The following is a 16,362-nucleotide window of genomic DNA, read 5'->3' as shown; positions in this document are numbered from 1 at the left end:
AGGGAGCACAGGGGATTTTGCGGGGTGAATGTGCAGCACCAAGGCCGACCCTAAGTGACCTATGGGCTCCGGGGAACAGGGATGTACTGGGCAGGTTCGTCGACAGTAAAACTGGCCAGGGGAGTGGCAGGGTGGAGAGCGTGGGGGGATAATGGGGGTGGCTGGGTGGGGGAGGGGGCCTCCTGGCAATCTCCGCGCCTCCCTCTGTTTCGCTGGGAACCTAAGCTACTCAACAAAGTTTATTGATTTAAAACCACAACTTTGTGATTTGCAAACAACGAACTTATGTTCCTCGCGTGTCCGGTGGCTGCATCCGGCAAGCGAGCCCTGCCCTCCAACAGCCACACTGAAGAGGAAGGTACTGCCCATCCCCCAGAACATGCCTTCCGACCGCTGGCCACCCCCAGACCCGGGCCTCCCGCTGTGAGAGGCTCCTGTCAGCCAAGTAGCGAGCTGGCGCCGTCCCCCTACCCCGACCCCGGCAGGGTGGCGGCTGTCCCCCACTAGATACTTTGACAGCCACCCACACTGCTGGGCATGCCTGAGTTCTGTTCTGACCTCCCAGGAGCACAGCCCCACGATGCACTGTTGGGGAGATGGAGAATATAGTGGCAGGAGCATCCTGGGGCCGCCAGGTCGTGGGGCAGCGTGTTCACTTTCCAGAAACTTCCAGCTATTGTTCGATTACTAACATGGTCCAGTCAGTGGACCAGCACAGTGAGCTCCTCCTGGGGCGGACCCTGGCCCTGCCATCAGCACGAGTCCCACTTTGCAGAAGAGACCCTGGCTCAGAGAGGTTGGGCAGCTGCCCCCAGGTGGCTCAGGGCTCAAGCGGCAGAGTCAGGATTCAAACCTGGGTGAGGCAGGGGGATGGCGAGCAGGACACAGGCCAACCCTGGCCAGTCTGAGGGTCAGTGGTGCTGGGGGAGAGGGTTTGCTCTGCCCCCGTCCCTGCCCTCCCCATGGGGCCCCCACCCCAGCACACACAAGCAAAGTCACGACTACGCCTCCCCCCCCCTCCGCGCACGCAGTGCCCCAGCCCCACACGAAAAGAACACACCCACACAGGCAGCTGAATGCACACAGCTCACCAAGCTGCCATCGAACACACACCCGCAGGCACCAAAGGCAGGTGCCCTCCCACATGGGCTCCCCGACGGGCCCCACACATCGGGCTGCACCCCCACTCCTGCCTCCAGCCCCTCACACACGTCCACACCTGGTGCACCCCACCCCCAAGGGACTCAGGGGAGGTGCCGTGGGCAGGCCTTGTGTGGGAGGGATCCTAGAGGCCCCAGGCCCTGGCCAGAGCCCGGGATCACCCCGCCTGACCACCACCCCGTTCCGTGATCCCCAGGCCTGGCCACGCCGGCCAACAGGGGCCTCACCAGGGAGCAGGAAGTGGGCCTCCCGGGACCTCACCAGTTCCACTGGCCCGGAGCCCGGGGCCTCCTCCTCTGAGCCCTGAGCTCTCCCTGGAGTCACTAAGGTGCCCTTGGGGATGGCTCAGGGCTCCTCGGGGCTGAGGATATAGGGAAGGGGATGTGGGGAGAGGAGCTCAGGAGTCCACGGCAAGAGAGTTGGGGGGGGCAAGGGAACGTGAGAGCGGGGTGTCTCGTGGACGGGGCGCGAGGAGTCATGGGAAGGGGCAGGGGCAGCTTCATGGGGCAGCTGCAGCACTCGGGGGCCAGCTGGTTTCCGCAGAAGTACAGCCACAAGGTCCCAGCGCAGAGAAAAAATGCAGGGAGCCACAGCGCCTGGCTCCTCCCGCAGCTCGACGCCCTCCCCAGGCCTAGCCCACCAGGTGCCCCCAGCCTGCCCGGGGACCCAGAGATGCCCCCGACCTGGGCCCTCCCTCCTCTGGGAGGGGTGCAGGACACAGTACCAGGTGGGGGGTTCCCAGACCTGGGGGAACACTTCCAACCACAGCTCTGGATTTTTCCTAAGCTCTCATAGGAACACATCTGCGCTCATCAGCCCCACTTTACAGACAGGGAAACTGAGGCCAGAAAAGTCAGCTCGGACTGAGCCAGGCTGGGGGGCAAGAGGGGCCACTGCAGGCCTCTGGCCTAAGGAGACAAGACAAGCGGGTCTGCTGCCCCGCCCGCCCTACCCTCTTACCCCCGCCCCCTCCCCATCAGGCCTGCATGTCCCAGGCCCCTGGACTAGTTAACTGGCCAGGCTCGGGCCAGAGGCACAGGCCACTTGGTAGTTACGGGAAACAATCCCAGGTCTGTGTGGATTCAGCCCCGACCTGTTTTGCCACTTTCTGTGTGAAGGCAGAACCCGTCTGGCAGCTTTGGGCCGTCTCTGCCTCCTTTCTGCTCCCGGCAGAGAGAACCAAAAACCCGTCAAGCGGGTTTGGCCAAAATATTGTGTCTTGTTGCCCGTGCAAGTTCACGCACTGCTCACTTCTGTCTCCCTCGAGTGGGGAGCGCTCAGCTCCTGAGGTCGCGGAGGTCGCTGCCGCGGGGGGCCATGTGAGTGAGTATCCAGGGACCCCAAGGCAGGCAGCTCCAACAACGGGGGTAGATGAGGGGCGCGGGGGCGGGTTGGGGGGAAGTGCTGGCTGTGAAGGCGGGAGCCCCAGCCCCTGCGGGCTGAGCGGGAGGCAGGGGTCAGCAGACCAGCCGAGAGGCGAGGGGCGCAGCCCCCTGCCCCGGGACACCCCTTCTGAGGGGGAAGGAGGCTCAGTGAGTTTCCCGGGCAGAGGGTCAGGGTGCAGAGAGGCAGTGCCGGGCCTGACACCGCCACACCAGGAAGTCGTTGTCTGGTGTGGCTCCAGGGGACACCGGGGATGGGCCGGTGGCCAGGCCCTCCATCTGGACCTGCCCTGTGGCCAAGACCCTCACAGGGCAAAGGGGGGCAGCCATGGGGGTGGGGGGTACACGGCGCAGCCACCTCTGACTCTGTGCTGGGCACCAGGGACCCTCGGCTGCCCCTGGCTCCATGTCCCCTGAAAGATAGTGACGTTCAGGGACATAGGTCCCGCTCAACCTCCCCTGGCCAGACCTCAGGGTGGGAGCCAGCGAGGACGAGGACGCAGCCACCAAGGGCCAGCCCATCCCCAGGGAATCGGGTTGCAGGGCCCGCTGTTACCCGAGCCGCCAAGCAAGCGCACACCTGCCTTTCTTCTCTGTGCATGTGCACACGTGTACGTGGGATTCACAACCACACGGGCATTTGCGTGTGTGTGCACATGCGTCTGCGCCTGTCCCTGGGCCTGTGCGGGGCTGAGTGTGTGGCAGGGGGAGTGACCAAGGACGGCACACGTGTGTGTGGCATCTGTGTGTTGGGTGCAGGCCAGTGTGTGCTATGACATTGTGAGGACACATTGCCTCCCTGGATGTGTGTGGGCGTCACACATGCGTGCACGTGTGTCATCGGTCTAAGTGTCTGGCCGTACTGGAAACCACCCCAGCGGTGATACCTGCCTGCACGTGAACTGGCCTAGAGTCGCTAGGAGGCCTAGGCTGCAGGTTTCTGCCCTGGCTGTGTCCCTGGCAAGCTGGTGGCCACAGAAAGCTGATGTCGCTCTAAGCCTCGACTCCCTCATCTGTGAAATGGGGTTGTCATAGTTGCTTCTCGGTGACTGTGAGATCCAGGGAGAGGTGCCATGCCGTGCACTCATGGGTGCCCAGCAGCCAGGGCTCCCAGGCTGGTCCCTGACCCCCAGCCGGCCCACCCACGTGCAAGGAGTCCTGACGGCCCCAGGAGGCACGGACACTTGTGCCTCCGAGAGCCCAGGTCAGGATCCACCTCCACTGTCTGTTTGAGGGACAGGGACACTGAGGCACAGCCAGGCACGTGATTTGGCCAAAGTTGTGGTGGACGTGTGACCCATCACCACAGAGGCCCCCAAAGAGGGTAGAGGGAGACCCTTGACCAGCCCCAACAAGGGGAGCTGGCCGGAGGGTGACGAGCCCTGCTCTCACGGCCACACACTTGGATACCAGAAGAGTCGGGGGCTGGGCTGGCCTGGGAGCAGGGCAAGAACCCACCTCACTATGGGGTTGCCACTCAGCCTGATGGTCCCCAGTCCAGCTCCGCAGCTGGAGCCTGCACACCCTCTTCTGTGCACAGGGGCTGGAGGACACGTTCCCCTGGACATGGTCACCCAGACTCAGTGGACCCAAAGTGTCCGCACAGTAAGCAGCTGTCCGAAGATGCAAGGGTGTGCCTGTTGGAATCTGAGAGCTGGGGGGTGGGGGATCTTGTCCCCTAGCAAAGGCCCTTTGCAGCTAGGGACTCATGCTTGTCCAAGAGAGGAGGCACTCCCGGAAACAGCACTGCGAGCCACCCGGGGGCCACGTGAGAGGGTGGCGCTCGTGGACGGACCGCAGGCGGTAGACACGGGGGTCTCCAGCTGCACATAGCCAAGCACTTGACCTGCCGGGCTCCTGGCAGGGATGCGCTATCTGGACATGTGTTACCTGGCCAGGTGTCACCTGGACACGCATCACCTGATAATAAAAGGAGTCGTATAACGAGCTGCTGGGTGGGGGGGCGGATTACTCCCCTGTGAAGACACGGAGGCCCAGACAGGTGAACGATTTGCCCAGGTGACACCGAGGATAGAGGCAGGACAGGGACCAACACCCGGGCTGTCAGCTGGGACATCCACAGCTTCAGCCTTGTGCCCAGTGCAGATGGGAGATGTGCAGGGTCATGGATATGGCTGAGCCACCCGCCCTTCCTACCACCTGCACCCTCCAGGGGCTCGGCCCTAGCAGAGACCTTCCAGTCTGAGCATCCAGGGCAGGAGAGGTGGGGTACCCCTGGGCCTGTCTGGGGGTCCTAAGGAGCAGAGTTCGGGCCTCTCTCCACATCTGCCCCTTAGCCCCCCAGGCCCAGAGGTAGCAGCCTCGTTCCTGACGCCCGCAGGGGGCTCCCCCAACCCAGCCCCACTGCAAACCCCCCAGGCCCACTGGACCTCGGCTTCCCGGAATCCCTAGGGCCCCACAGCTACTCTCAGCGCGCCCAGCAAACATAGAGCCGCCGACCGGAAGACCTGGGTGCAGAGCCCCTGCAGGAGGCCATCGGGACTACCACAGCCTCCGCTCTTCCCCCCACAGCTCACCCCAGCTTTCTTCCCCAAATTCCGGAAGGCTGAGGCTAGGGACTTCAACCCCCTCTCAGCCTCCCTCCACCTCCTGTCCCTTCCTTGGATCCTCCCCACATTACAGGAGAGTGAAGGCTGGGACACATGCTGCCCCAGAAACTGTCTGCTTTGCCTCGGCCAACGCGTCTCTGTCACCGGTCCACCGTCACGGTGTCCCCGGGCACTCTCACCTGCGGGTCGCTTGGCTCTGGGCCCCTCAGGAGGCGAGGGGCTTCCCACATGTCTTCGCCCCTTCTAGCTCTGCTTCCAGCCACTGGCACATCCTGTATCTATGCTGTCCCTGCTGTCCCCCCACTCAGTGTGTCCCTGCCCCAGAGAGCGGAGAGCATCTCTTCCTGTCTTTCAGACACCCAAGAGGAGGAACCAGGTGGGGCCAGAGGGAGCTTGGGGTGCAGGAGCCTGGGGATGGGGGACGGAGCCCACCAGCCCGGCCTGCGCATGCTAGAGTTGTCACAGGGGATGGAGCCCACCTCCCGCTCCTACTCTGAGCCCACACAGGCCTCTCTCAGTCCTTCAGGCCCCATTGGCTCCCTTGGGCGGCTCCTTTACGGGCTGGCGGAGAGCTGCCTGTCTGGCGGGTTGGGGTGGAATTTCCAGCGGTGTGGCTCCGGCCCTACCCAGACCTCCTCGCTCCACCTGCCGCGGCCTGAGCCTCCACTCACTGCCTTAGCTCCCGGGGGCTCTGCTGCAAGGTAAACATGGCCACAGCCAGCACAGCCGGGCACTGAGGGACTCAACCCTGGTCCGCACAAACCCCAGCGTGAGTTCAAACCCAGGTTCCCGTGAACACGGCACTACCTCCTTGGGCCTCGGTTTCCCCACTGGGAGAGCGGGCTCCCCACTGCCCAGCCAGGGTTAGACAGACCGGCCGTAAAGGATGTGACAGTCTGTGTCGCACTTGGGAATGGGGCCGGGACTACCATTTATACCCACTTGAGCACTGGTCCCTCCCAAGCCCTAAAAGGTTGGGTCTGGTCTCCTAACCTGCAAGGATGTCCCCCATCAGGTGAGCATTTGCTCCCAGCAGGACACTCCCAACCCCTCACCATTCAGCACACAGCTGCCCAGCAGCCTCCCCCATGCCCCTGGCCATCCCTTGGGAGTGGCCCGGGGCCTGGGCAGGTCCTCAGAACAAGTTCAGAAGCCCCACCTTCCCACCGCACCCCAGCCAGCCCTGCTCAGCAGGCTCCCACAGCCCCTGCGGGACACGGGACCTCACTCTGTCCTCCTGCTGATGCTTTCCAGGGCTCTGACATCTGACCTCAGGTGCACAGAGCCTGCCGAGAGCCAGACTCCACGGTCCAGGCTCCCTTGGGCAGCTCCAGAAGCCCTGCAGGCTCCAGGAGAACACACGGGGGCTGCTCCCCTCAGTCAGGGACGCCCCCCAATTCCCACGCCCAGAGTGGCCACTGCCCCAGCTCCCGAGAGCCCAGAGCATCACAACTCTGCCATGTTTTGTGTGCATGAATCCCACATCAGGCCGCTCCCATGGCTGGGGATCACCACGTGCTAGCCCCTGGGGCGGGGAGCGGTCATTCCTCCCAGCAGAGGCCACTAGCAGGGGCATGTGCGGGCTCCTAGTTCGGGGCTGTTCCTCAGGGGGCTGCTGCAAACCCTCATGTGCTTGTCTTCAGTGCAAACTGAAATTCAAATGGGGCAGTGTTCCTTTGGGCAGCCGCAGCTGGCTGCCCAAGACCACAGTGACAGGGCCCCAGGCAGGTGTGGGCAGAGGCCCTCAGGGGCCTGCGCCACAGCTGGGCTGACCGTCTGTCCTCACGAAGCGGGGTGGCTTGGGCCCCAGCGGGCATGGCAAGAGAGGGAAAGAAGAGGTCTGGGTGGACGTAGGAGGCCAGCCAGTAGTCGCTGCTGACAGGTAGGGGTAGGATGCCAGCAGGCAAGGGGCTGGGAAGGCCAAGAGCTCAACCAGCTGCCTATTGGCAGGACCCAGCAGACCCCAGGGCTCCTCAAGCCGAGGACCAAGAGGGGCCACTTCCCCTGGCGTGGTAGTGACACCTGGAGAGGGAGACAGTAGGCTCTGGGCCCAGGTGGGCCAGGACAAGCCCCACTCTGCTCTCCGAGAGACACCGAGCATGGGCCCCTCCCCTGCACAGCACCAGCCCAACACTGGGGACGGCGGGCTTCAGCTCAGCCCTTCCCAAGCCAGCCTGACCTCTCCCCACTTCCTCCTCTCCAGGCTGGGAACAGAGGGGCAGTAGAGGCCCCGAGGTCGTCACTGCACCCTGAGCACAGAGGGTCTGGGCCAGAGCCGTGGGGAGCCATGGAGAGCTTCACAGAGTCACTAAACAGACTGAGAGAGGTCCACGAGAACGAGGTCCGAGGTGAGCATCACGGGTCAGGTGTCTGCGGCCCTCAGCCGGTCCGGCCGCTCCTACGGGTCACCAGACCTGGGGACCGCGCCTTCCAGGCCCGGACAAGGCGTCCTGACCCCGAGCCCAGAGCTGCCACATAGCAGGCCCCCAGCCTCCGATCAGCCTCCCTGAGTGCCTGAGTGTGGCCCTGCAGTGTCTTCTCCCAAGGGGCCTGCTGACAGCGCAGCAGGAGGAAAAAGCCGCACCCCCGGTGGAGAGCCAGAAGCTTGGCTGAGACGGGGTCCCGCTCAGGAGGGCAGGGGCGCTCTGCGTCCCGCAGAAGCATGGTCGCCCACCTCTAGGACTGGGAGTTCATGGCTCTGGAACCTGTCCAGGATGTTCCAGGGTTTGGAGCTGAAATTCCTCTGCTTCCCTGCAGGACCCCCAAGCCAGCTCTGCCGTAGCCCACACACTGCACAGTCCACCCCTAACCACAGGGCTGGAGCCACCCCACTTGCCTCACTCGAGGACCAGCCAGACCCTCCCAAGACCTTTTCCCAGCAGCAAGTGACACACCACCCTGAGGGCCCAAGGGCCTGGATCTCTTCCCCAGCAACCTGGCGACGCTGGGGGTGTGTGGGCTTGTGGGCCCAAGTCCCACTGCAGCCAGGTGGCAAAGGGGCAACCCCTCGCTGGGGTTTCCCCAAAGAGCCTGCTTTATTTCAACACTGGCTGTGCCCCCCAAAAAACACTCCTCTGGGACTTGGCCCGGTGGCTGGTCACTCCTAGCCAGAGTCAGGGTCCTTCCCAATCTCCAGGTAGACACCAGAGTCAGAGACCCCAAGGGGTCCCAGGCAGCCGTGAGATGGTGGGAGCAGTCAGCCGGCGCGGAGCAGGAGCCCCCCGGGGCGGCAGCCTTGGGGCATCAGTGACGGGTCCAGGCAGGCAGCAGGAGGTCTACGGAGAGCCCCACCTGACAGCCAGGGACAGGAGGTACCCCGGGCTCTGCTGCGTGACCGGGCCTGACCTCCCACTCCTTTCCTTGCTCCTCCAGGTCTGCAGAATAAGCTTCTGGAGCTGGACTCGGAGAGATGCCGGTGAGTCCAGACAGACCCTGGCCTGGCGGGAAACTGATGAGAAAGACAGTGGCCATGGCCCAGGGCGCTAACCCTGCCCTCAGCCAGTGATGCAGAAGGGGAAACAGGCTCAGCGTGGCGGGTGGGGGCGGGTCTCTGGCCCGAGACCAAGCCTCCAGGAGCAGGTGGACCCCGGCCCAGAATCTCTAAGCCCACCTGAGTGAATGGGGACCCTCCGGTGGGTGGGCAAGCCGCACCACCCACGGGGACCCTGTGGGTCCCCCTCCATCCCCATTTCACATACGGACTGCCATTCCCTAGCGGTGCGAATGGCGCGTGGACCCGGCCTGTTAAACGCTCATGTCTGGGCTGCTGGGTTCCGCACGGTGCTTGTGAGGAAACGTCCATGGACGGCGCAGCCAGCAGGGCCTGGGCCGGGACCTGCCCCTAGCGGGTGAGGCCGGCCTGGACGCAGCGCGGGGCTCCCGAACAGAGCAGAAGACCCCCTGGGCTCGCCCCCACAGGGACGCACAGCGGGTGGAGGAGCTCTGCGCCAAGAACCACCAGCTGCGGGAGCAGCAGAAGGCACTGAAGGAGAACGTGCGAGTGCTGGAGAACAGGTGAGCCCTGGGCAGGGCTGGGGCGGCAGGGGGAAGGCGGAGCTCGGTAAGCTTTGGGGCAAAGTCAACCAGGCAGGGGTCTCCCCTGTGCTACCTCAGAGCCCAGCTCTGCCATTTGGGAACTGCGAGGGCACCTCTCGGGAGCACCTCTCGGGAGCGCCCCCTCCGTGGGCCTCCGTCTCCCTCCTCAGAGCGGCCTCTTCCGCACCCCCCGCAGGCTTCGGGCTGGCCTGTGTGACCGCTGCATGGTCACCCAGGAGCTGGCCAGGAAAAAGCAGCAGGAGTTCGAAACCTCCCTCCTCCAGAGCCTGCAGCACGTCTTCATCCTCAGTGAGCCCCACCCCCTGTCACCCTGCTCCTCGGTGTCCCCTGTGGGGGTCCAGTGACCCCCAGGGCCTGCTCAGCCTGACCTGGGGTCTCAGGGAAACACACAATGGTACAAAGCCCCAGCATGTCCCTCAGCGGCCGGTCACCCAGGCTGGAGGTCCCCCTGCCCCCAGGACCTCAGCCCGTCCTCCCTATAACAAAAGTGCCCCACAGAGCCCGAGGTCCCACCTGCCGACGAGGAGCACAGCCCCCTTGCCCTTGGGGGACACCCCAGAGACAAGCTTGGTGCCGGGGGATGGGGGGAGGGTGGGAGGGGCTCCAGGCCGCCGGCTCAGTAGCCTCACCCGTCCACTCGCGCAAGCCCCGGGCCAAGGGCTGGTGGCACAATGGGGCACAGGTCATGGAGGGGGACCTCCCTGCCCCTGCCCGGCCGCCCCTCCCCTCGTCCTTCACTGATCAGCATCTTTTGCAGCCAACGAGTTGAATCGGCTGCAGGGGGAGAACGAGACGTTGAAGGAGGAGGTGAAGCGGCTTCAAGGCCCACGGTGAGTGGGAGGGAGGCACCCTCAGGCCCCAAGGCCCTCCCCAAGGCAGGCCCCCAGCACAGGGTGCAAAGAAGAAAGCGCAGAACCGTGGGGGTGGGGGTTCCCCCCCAAGACTGCGCTGGGGACACTGGTATTTGAGAGAAGCCGGCCTGGTCTCGCCAGCCACTGGGAGTGGAGCCCCAGGCAGTGTCCAGAGAGGGCTCTTTCCCGGTCCCCTGAGTGTCCCCACAGGGGTGGCCTGGCCCCCAGGAGGGTGCCCCGGTCTTTCTGATCGTCTCTGGGAGCGCTGCTCTCGCTCACCCTCCCTGTCTTTGCCTCCCCTCTGGAGTCAGGCTCAAGTCCCAATGCAGGGAGGGTGCCTCAGACCCCCCCTCACCCCTACTACTCCCCTCCCCGGGCGCTTGGAAGGCCATCAAGGAGAAGACGCTGGGAGGCCACGAGGAGGCCCAGGATGACCATCCAGGTGCGAGTCCCCAGAGACAAGGTGCTCTGAGGGACAAGAGACCAGAAAGCTGGACCCTGCAAGATCGCGGAGCCCTCAGGGTTGGGGGGAATGCGCCGCCCACCCGTTTGAGGGCCTCCCAATCTGGCCTGCCCACCACCTCTCCTCCCACAGAAAAGTCTACAAGGTACAGGACATCTCCAGTAGCCAAAATCTCCCCGAGTGCCAACCTGCCTGAGACTCGGGCCCCGGACATGGTGAGGACTCCTTTCTGCCGGGCAGCCCCAGTCTGTGCCAGTCCAGCTGTCCGTCCTCTGTGCACGCAGGGACCCCTGGGTGGAGGCGAGGCTCAGAGGGGGTGGGTGGCCTGCACACAGAGAATAAGGGCAGAGGGCAGTGCTGACCCATCTACCCCGTGCAGAGCCCCCAGCGAATCTCCAACCAGCTTCACGGGACCATTGCTGTGGTGCGGCCGGGCTCCCAGGCCTGCGCCACTGATCAGGGCTCCACCAACGGGACCCCCCCGCTGCCACTGACCAGGAGCAGCCCGCCCAGCCCACCCTATGAGCACAGCCTCCCTCTGGACAGGTGAGACCTTGCCCACCACCCCCACCAGGAGCAGGCCCAGCTGAGCACCCGTCTAGGGATCTGGTCCCACCTTTCCAGAGGTTGCGGGACAGGGCTGGGGGACGGGGTGTGGGAGCAGCCGCGGGGGACTGAGGCCTGGGAACCCCTCTCAGACGTAAGGTCAGACCATCCTTCCTGTCTGAGAATATCGTCCACAGGTGGGCTGGGGACAGCCGGTAGCCCAGGTCCCGAAGAGAGAAAGATCTTCACGGGCGGGTCCCTCCTCAGACCCCAGGCCCCAGGTCGCCTCTGGCCCCTCCACCACCGTCTACGCGGGCCCACCCCCCTCCTTGACCCACCCTGGGACCTGGGACCACTCGCCTGTGACATGGGGGCTAACCCCGGGGCCGTGGTGATGGGGCTTCTCCTCCCCCACAGCTTTCTGCCAGCCTCCCGGGCCCCCGTCGTAGCCTATGAGTCCCTGAAGCGCTGCCTCCAGGCTGACCACCTCCTCCTCCTGAACCACCACCTGTCTCTGCACCTTCAGAGCCCGCCCTGCAGCCCCCAAGCACCCCCCACGGCCCCCCGTGGCCCCCACCCCCAGGGCCTGAAGGCTGGGGAGGCGGAGGCCTGGGAGGAGTCGGCGGGCCTACTGGGGCTGCCCGGGGCCCTGGTGGATGTGCGGGACCCTCGGTTGGAAGGGGCACTGCACCTGCTCCTCTCCCAGCAGCTGCGGGCACAGGGGCAGAGGGGCAGCGCCCGGCTGAGGGGCCCGCCCATGCCAGGGGGGACCCCACCCTCCCGACCAGTCAGCTCCGACTCGGAAGGCCCCCAGGGCGAGGCAGCGGGGGCAGCCCCCTCTGGAGGGGGACACGCACAGCCCACAGGCCCAGGCAGTCCCAGGGGACAGGAAGCCCCAGCCACAGGAGACCATGTCCCAGACAAGCCCCTGGACCTTTCAGAGCGGGGCCGGGGCCGGGATGCCCCAAAGCCTCCCGACCGGCAGGGCTCCCCTAGCCCCCCAGGTGCCCACACTCCCAGCCCGGAACCATCCCGGGGAGCAGAGCCCCCTGCCCAGTCTGGACCCTGGGAACTCAGCAATGGCACAAAGGGAGCCAGAGCTCCAGAGTCAGAAGAGCCCCCCACCCCTGCGGTAAGGGCCCCCCGCTCTTGGCCTCCACAGACCCCCTGTCCAGGCCAGCATCCCGCCAGGGACCCCCTGGGGGAAAGCCTGACTGCCTGATTTGCGCTAGAGGGGAGATGGCTAACCCTCCAGCAGCAGCCCCGGGCACAGCCTCAGTCTCACAGGCCTTCCCAACACTGGACTGGGGGCAGGGCAGCTGCCACAGATGAATTCAAGCCGATTACTTGCTTCCCCCCAGGATCTCTCCCAGCCTCTAACAGGGCACCACCGAAACACACCCTCTCCAAGCGGGACAGGAGTGGAGCTGAAAGGGAGGCCAAAACCTCCTCCCCACCCACACGGGCCTGATGCCGATGGTCCCCCTGGCAAGGGTGAGTCCCCGGAGTCCTGAGACCCCAGGAAGTGGTGCCATAGTGGGAAGCGAGGGGCGGTGGTCAGCTTCAGCTGGGTGGGACCTGTCCTAGGGCCCAGCTCAGTCCCCGGGGCTGCCTGGCCAAACCCTGGGTCTAGGGCTTGGCACCCCAGCTGCAGACCAGTGAAGAAGCAGGGGCCCAGGGCAGGCACATCTCTGACCGCAGACAGGGAAGGGAAGAGCATCATAGCAATTCGGGCTTTAGGACAGGTAGTGAGCTCCCTGTCATAGAGAGACCAAGCCTAGGGACAGCTCAGATGACGGGGCCACTGCGGAGGGTGCAGGAGAAGCTGGCCGGTCCTGCAGTCCCTCTGTGCTGCAGTTTCCTTCAGTGGTCACTCTTAGTCTGGCCTGCCAGAAAGGTCTCTGCTTCTGCCCGGCTCCAGGGCCCCCAGCCTGGCCTGACCCACACCCTGCGTCCCACAGAGCTCAGCAAGGCCGGAGTGCAGGGGCTGGAGTCAGACGACCTGGACGAGTCAGAGCCCTCGGACAATGAGGTGGGTCCCCCGCCACACATCCGGTGGAGCCACTGAGCCAGGGCTGCCCCAGGCTTGGGGGAAGGTCCTCTCCTGACCACACCGCCACACCCCTCAGGTGGGCCTGAGCTCCGAGGTGGGGGCCAAGCCGAGCACGCCAGGGGAGGGGCCCAGGTGCTCCTACACCAAGGAGCTCGGGCAAAGCCTGCCGCAGAAGAGGAAACGGGCCTCGGGCCCATGGTGCAAAGGTATGGCGGCCGGGGCCATGGGGGGCGGGGGGCAGCCACAGTACCTTGCCCGCACCCCACCTTTCTGGCTGCTAGGAACCAGAAACTAGTCCTTGAACCTCTCCTAGCGCAGGCCCCTTAGGAGAGGGGACCCAGGTCAGGACAGCACGAATCCGGGCTCTCCTCAGGTCACTGTGCAGCCCGAGCCAGTCCCGTCAACCTGAGCCTCAGTTTCCCCCCAGAAAGGGGGGTCAATGCCAGAGCTAGTGTGAGATTTCAGCAGGATAAGGCTGAGGACCGTGGTTCTCACCGTCTTTGTTATCAGGGTAGAGGGGGTCTCCTGGGCCCCAAGCAGACCCCAGGCCTGGGGTCCTAAAGCCCTCCGGTCTCCCCATCCCTCGCTGGAGGGGAGACTCCCAGGCCCTCCTGCCCACCTTCGAAGAGGAGTAGCACAGAGGCTGCAGCCCTCTGGGTGCGGAGGTGTTTGCTCGGGCTGAGGCCCTGGGGGCCCTCGAATGTTTGCCAAGGCTGGTGCCTGGGGGCTCCTCCCCGGAGGCAACAGGAGCAGCAGGCCGGCCTGAGGGCATCAGCACGACCTTCCCCTTCCTGCTCTGGCCGCAGAGGCAGCTCAGTGGGGCCGCGGGGCACCCACGAATGCCTGAGCTCGTGACGGATGCTGACCCGCTGTTTGTGCAAGCTGCCCGCAGGCAGGCTGGGCTGTGGCCGCCACAGCCGGGAAAAGGGACAGTGGCCTGTGTTTGCTGGCGCACATGTGGGGGAGGCCAGCACACCTGTCTGATTTCAAGCCACTTCCCGCTGAGCATGTTGGGGCGCTGTCCTGGCGGCGAGAGTCCATGGGGTGTCGAGGCATCGACCTCACCCTCCACTCGGGACCAAGCCTTCTCTGGCCCTACTCCTCCCCGCTGGGCCAAGAAGGGGGCCGCCAAGCAGGAACCCGAACCCTGCCGCACACACACTGCTGGTCAGTGAGAACAGGGCCCTGACCCGCCCGGGCTGGCATCGCTCAGCGCCAAGGGCAGCATCTGTGCCGGGGTTCAAGGTGGCAAATGTAACCACTGTCTTTGGAGCTCACCGCCTGCCCAGGGCTGGTCATCGCTGTTTCACAGATGGGAAAACTAGCCCTCAGAGAAGTGAGATGGCCTGCCCAAGGTCACAGAGCTGGCACGTGAGGTCAGGATTCCAACTGGACTCATCCGACCCAGAACTTGAGCTCGTTCTGTACCAGAGATGGGCCTAGTGCCCAGCATCTCTGCAGGACCTGGCAGTAAGGTCCCAAGGACACACAGCCCTCTCCTGTACCCCAGGTCCATGGAGGCACCCACCAGTGCCGTGGGCACCCTAGGAGCACTTCCCCAGAAGTTCGATTTATCCAGAAGGTCCCAGACCTTCAGCAAGGCATCCAGGCACTGAGGCCCGATGGGCTTCAGAGTCACACACCTGCAGAGAGCACCCCCCAACACAAGTTGCCCACGCTCACCCTCCAATCCGACCAGTTCTGCCCCAGTGTCTGCTGCTTCCAGGAACAGGTCAGCCCCACCAGGGTGGGCTCCCACGTGCTCAGCTCCCCTCACTCCAGTCCCATCCACGGGACCCTGGGCAAGAACCCAGCGGCGCCGTGAGCGAGAACTGCCAGCCCACTGCTCTGCTCCCGCCTAACCTTGGTCCACTCTCCACAGCCTCCAAGAAGCCGCCACGGGGGAGAAGGAACCCAGGGGAGCCCCTGACAGCTCATGAGGGGTCCGGGAGCCCAAGGCACCCTGAGGACAGCAGCCCCTCACCCAGCCACAGCAGCTGGGAGGAGACTTAGCGGGCTGCTCCCAGGGGCACCACAGCCTGCCCAGACATGGCTCCCCACCTGACATCCAGCCCAGCAGAAGGCCCAGCACAGGGCAGGAGGGGACTGGGTCCTGGCCCATGGCCACAGGGGCTGGGAAGTCCAAGAAGGGGTCTTTGGCTGGTTGTTTGAACCCCTCCATCTCTACCCTTCTCAGAAATGACCAGCTGGTCCTGCTGCTCCCTGCACAGCCTAGGAAGTAGGGTTCAGGGAGGCAGGGGTCACTCAGGCTCCAGCCCAGCCCAGCCCCCACCCCGGCTACTCATAGGCCACCCTTCCTGGGCAGTGCCCCCACCTCTCACCATCCCAGACTCCACTGGCATCCCTGACTCCCAGAGCCCTGCTGCCCAGCCACCCCTTCCCTGACCCAGCATGGAGCTTGAGCGGTGGTCTCAGGCGCCCCCTCGTGGAGCCCCACAAACACGCTGGGTGGGGAGGGCATGGGGCACCCAGGATCACAGGTGTTGAAGAAGGCATGTTCCGCTGGCAGACTCAGGGCTCAGCTGGCTCTCCACCTGCCTTTGCAGGGGATTTGAGAGGCTCTGGAACTCATCCAGGCCTGGGGAACAAAACCAGCCCCATCTGCAGAGGGGTACCATTGGGGAGGGCTGCAGGGAACAGAACAGAAATGCACGCCAACCTGCAAAGAGTCCCCTCCTCACTGGCTGTTCCAGAGGCCCGGGTCCCACACCTGCCGTTGCAGGCCCCAGGGCGCCCAGCCAGGACTGCCCCGCAAGCGCTCAGGGATCTCCTGCTCCCTGCACCCGTCTCCCTTCAGGATGGTGTGTCTCAGAGCACCCTCTGCCAGAGGTTAAGCAGGTTCCCAGACCCACCGAATCCAGGTCTTGGGGGCAAGCCTGCACATGAAGTTAGAGAAATTTGAGAACTGCCCGTTGCAAGGCAAAAGCTGGAGACCCATTGCTGACTGGGCTGGGTGAGGCCTGGGGCAAACTGGGAGCACAGGCCGGACCTCGGAGCACGGCTCTGCCCTGCTCACTGTGGCCTGCCTGCCGGCCCAAAGGCCACAGGGGCTGAGTTTCCGAGAGGGAGGTGTAGGGGTGTGGATGTGCACATTTGTGTGTGTGTGTGTGTGTGTGTGTGTGTGCGAAACCTCCTGTTGTTCAAAGTGGCTTTGATTTTCCCAAAATCAAATAAAAGCTGTGTGCTCCATTCACATCCGACTTGTAGGCCAGGGCTGGCTCGGGGTACCCTGGGCGGAGGTGAGAAGCCACATGGGGTG

General features: G+C 64.7%; 1 protein-coding gene across 4 annotated transcripts; it reads left to right on the top strand.

The window, feature by feature from the left end:
• The first annotated feature begins 2,401 nt into the window (after positions 1–2,401).
• Positions 2,402–16,351, top strand: RBBP8NL (RBBP8 N-terminal like). 4 transcript variants are annotated; one of them, XM_047747060.1, is made up of 14 exons: positions 2,402–2,480; positions 7,317–7,461; positions 8,486–8,528; positions 9,032–9,127; positions 9,345–9,457; positions 9,927–9,999; positions 10,332–10,462; positions 10,616–10,698; positions 10,863–11,029; positions 11,447–12,161; positions 12,391–12,523; positions 12,991–13,061; positions 13,159–13,288; positions 14,965–16,348. In XM_047747060.1, exons 2-14 carry the CDS (start codon positions 7,401–7,403, stop codon positions 15,093–15,095), a joined length of 1,947 nt encoding a protein of 648 aa, XP_047603016.1. In that variant the 5' UTR covers positions 2,402–2,480; positions 7,317–7,400; the 3' UTR covers positions 15,096–16,348. The 4 variants fall into 4 exon arrangements, with proteins under 4 accessions (XP_047603016.1, XP_047603014.1, XP_047603017.1 ...); XM_047747058.1 differs by having other exon boundaries at positions 2,420–2,484; positions 14,965–16,349; XM_047747061.1 differs by lacking the exon at positions 2,402–2,480 and adding an exon at positions 4,496–4,545 and having other exon boundaries at positions 14,965–16,349.
• The last annotated feature ends 11 nt before the right edge of the window (positions 16,352–16,362 follow it).

Source organism: Lutra lutra, chromosome 9 (genome assembly GCF_902655055.1).
Source record: "Lutra lutra chromosome 9, mLutLut1.2, whole genome shotgun sequence".
NCBI classification, from domain to species: domain Eukaryota; kingdom Metazoa; phylum Chordata; class Mammalia; order Carnivora; family Mustelidae; genus Lutra; species Lutra lutra.
The sequence above is the reverse complement of the archived record's forward strand: the minus strand, read 5'-3'. Positions and strand labels throughout refer to the sequence as shown.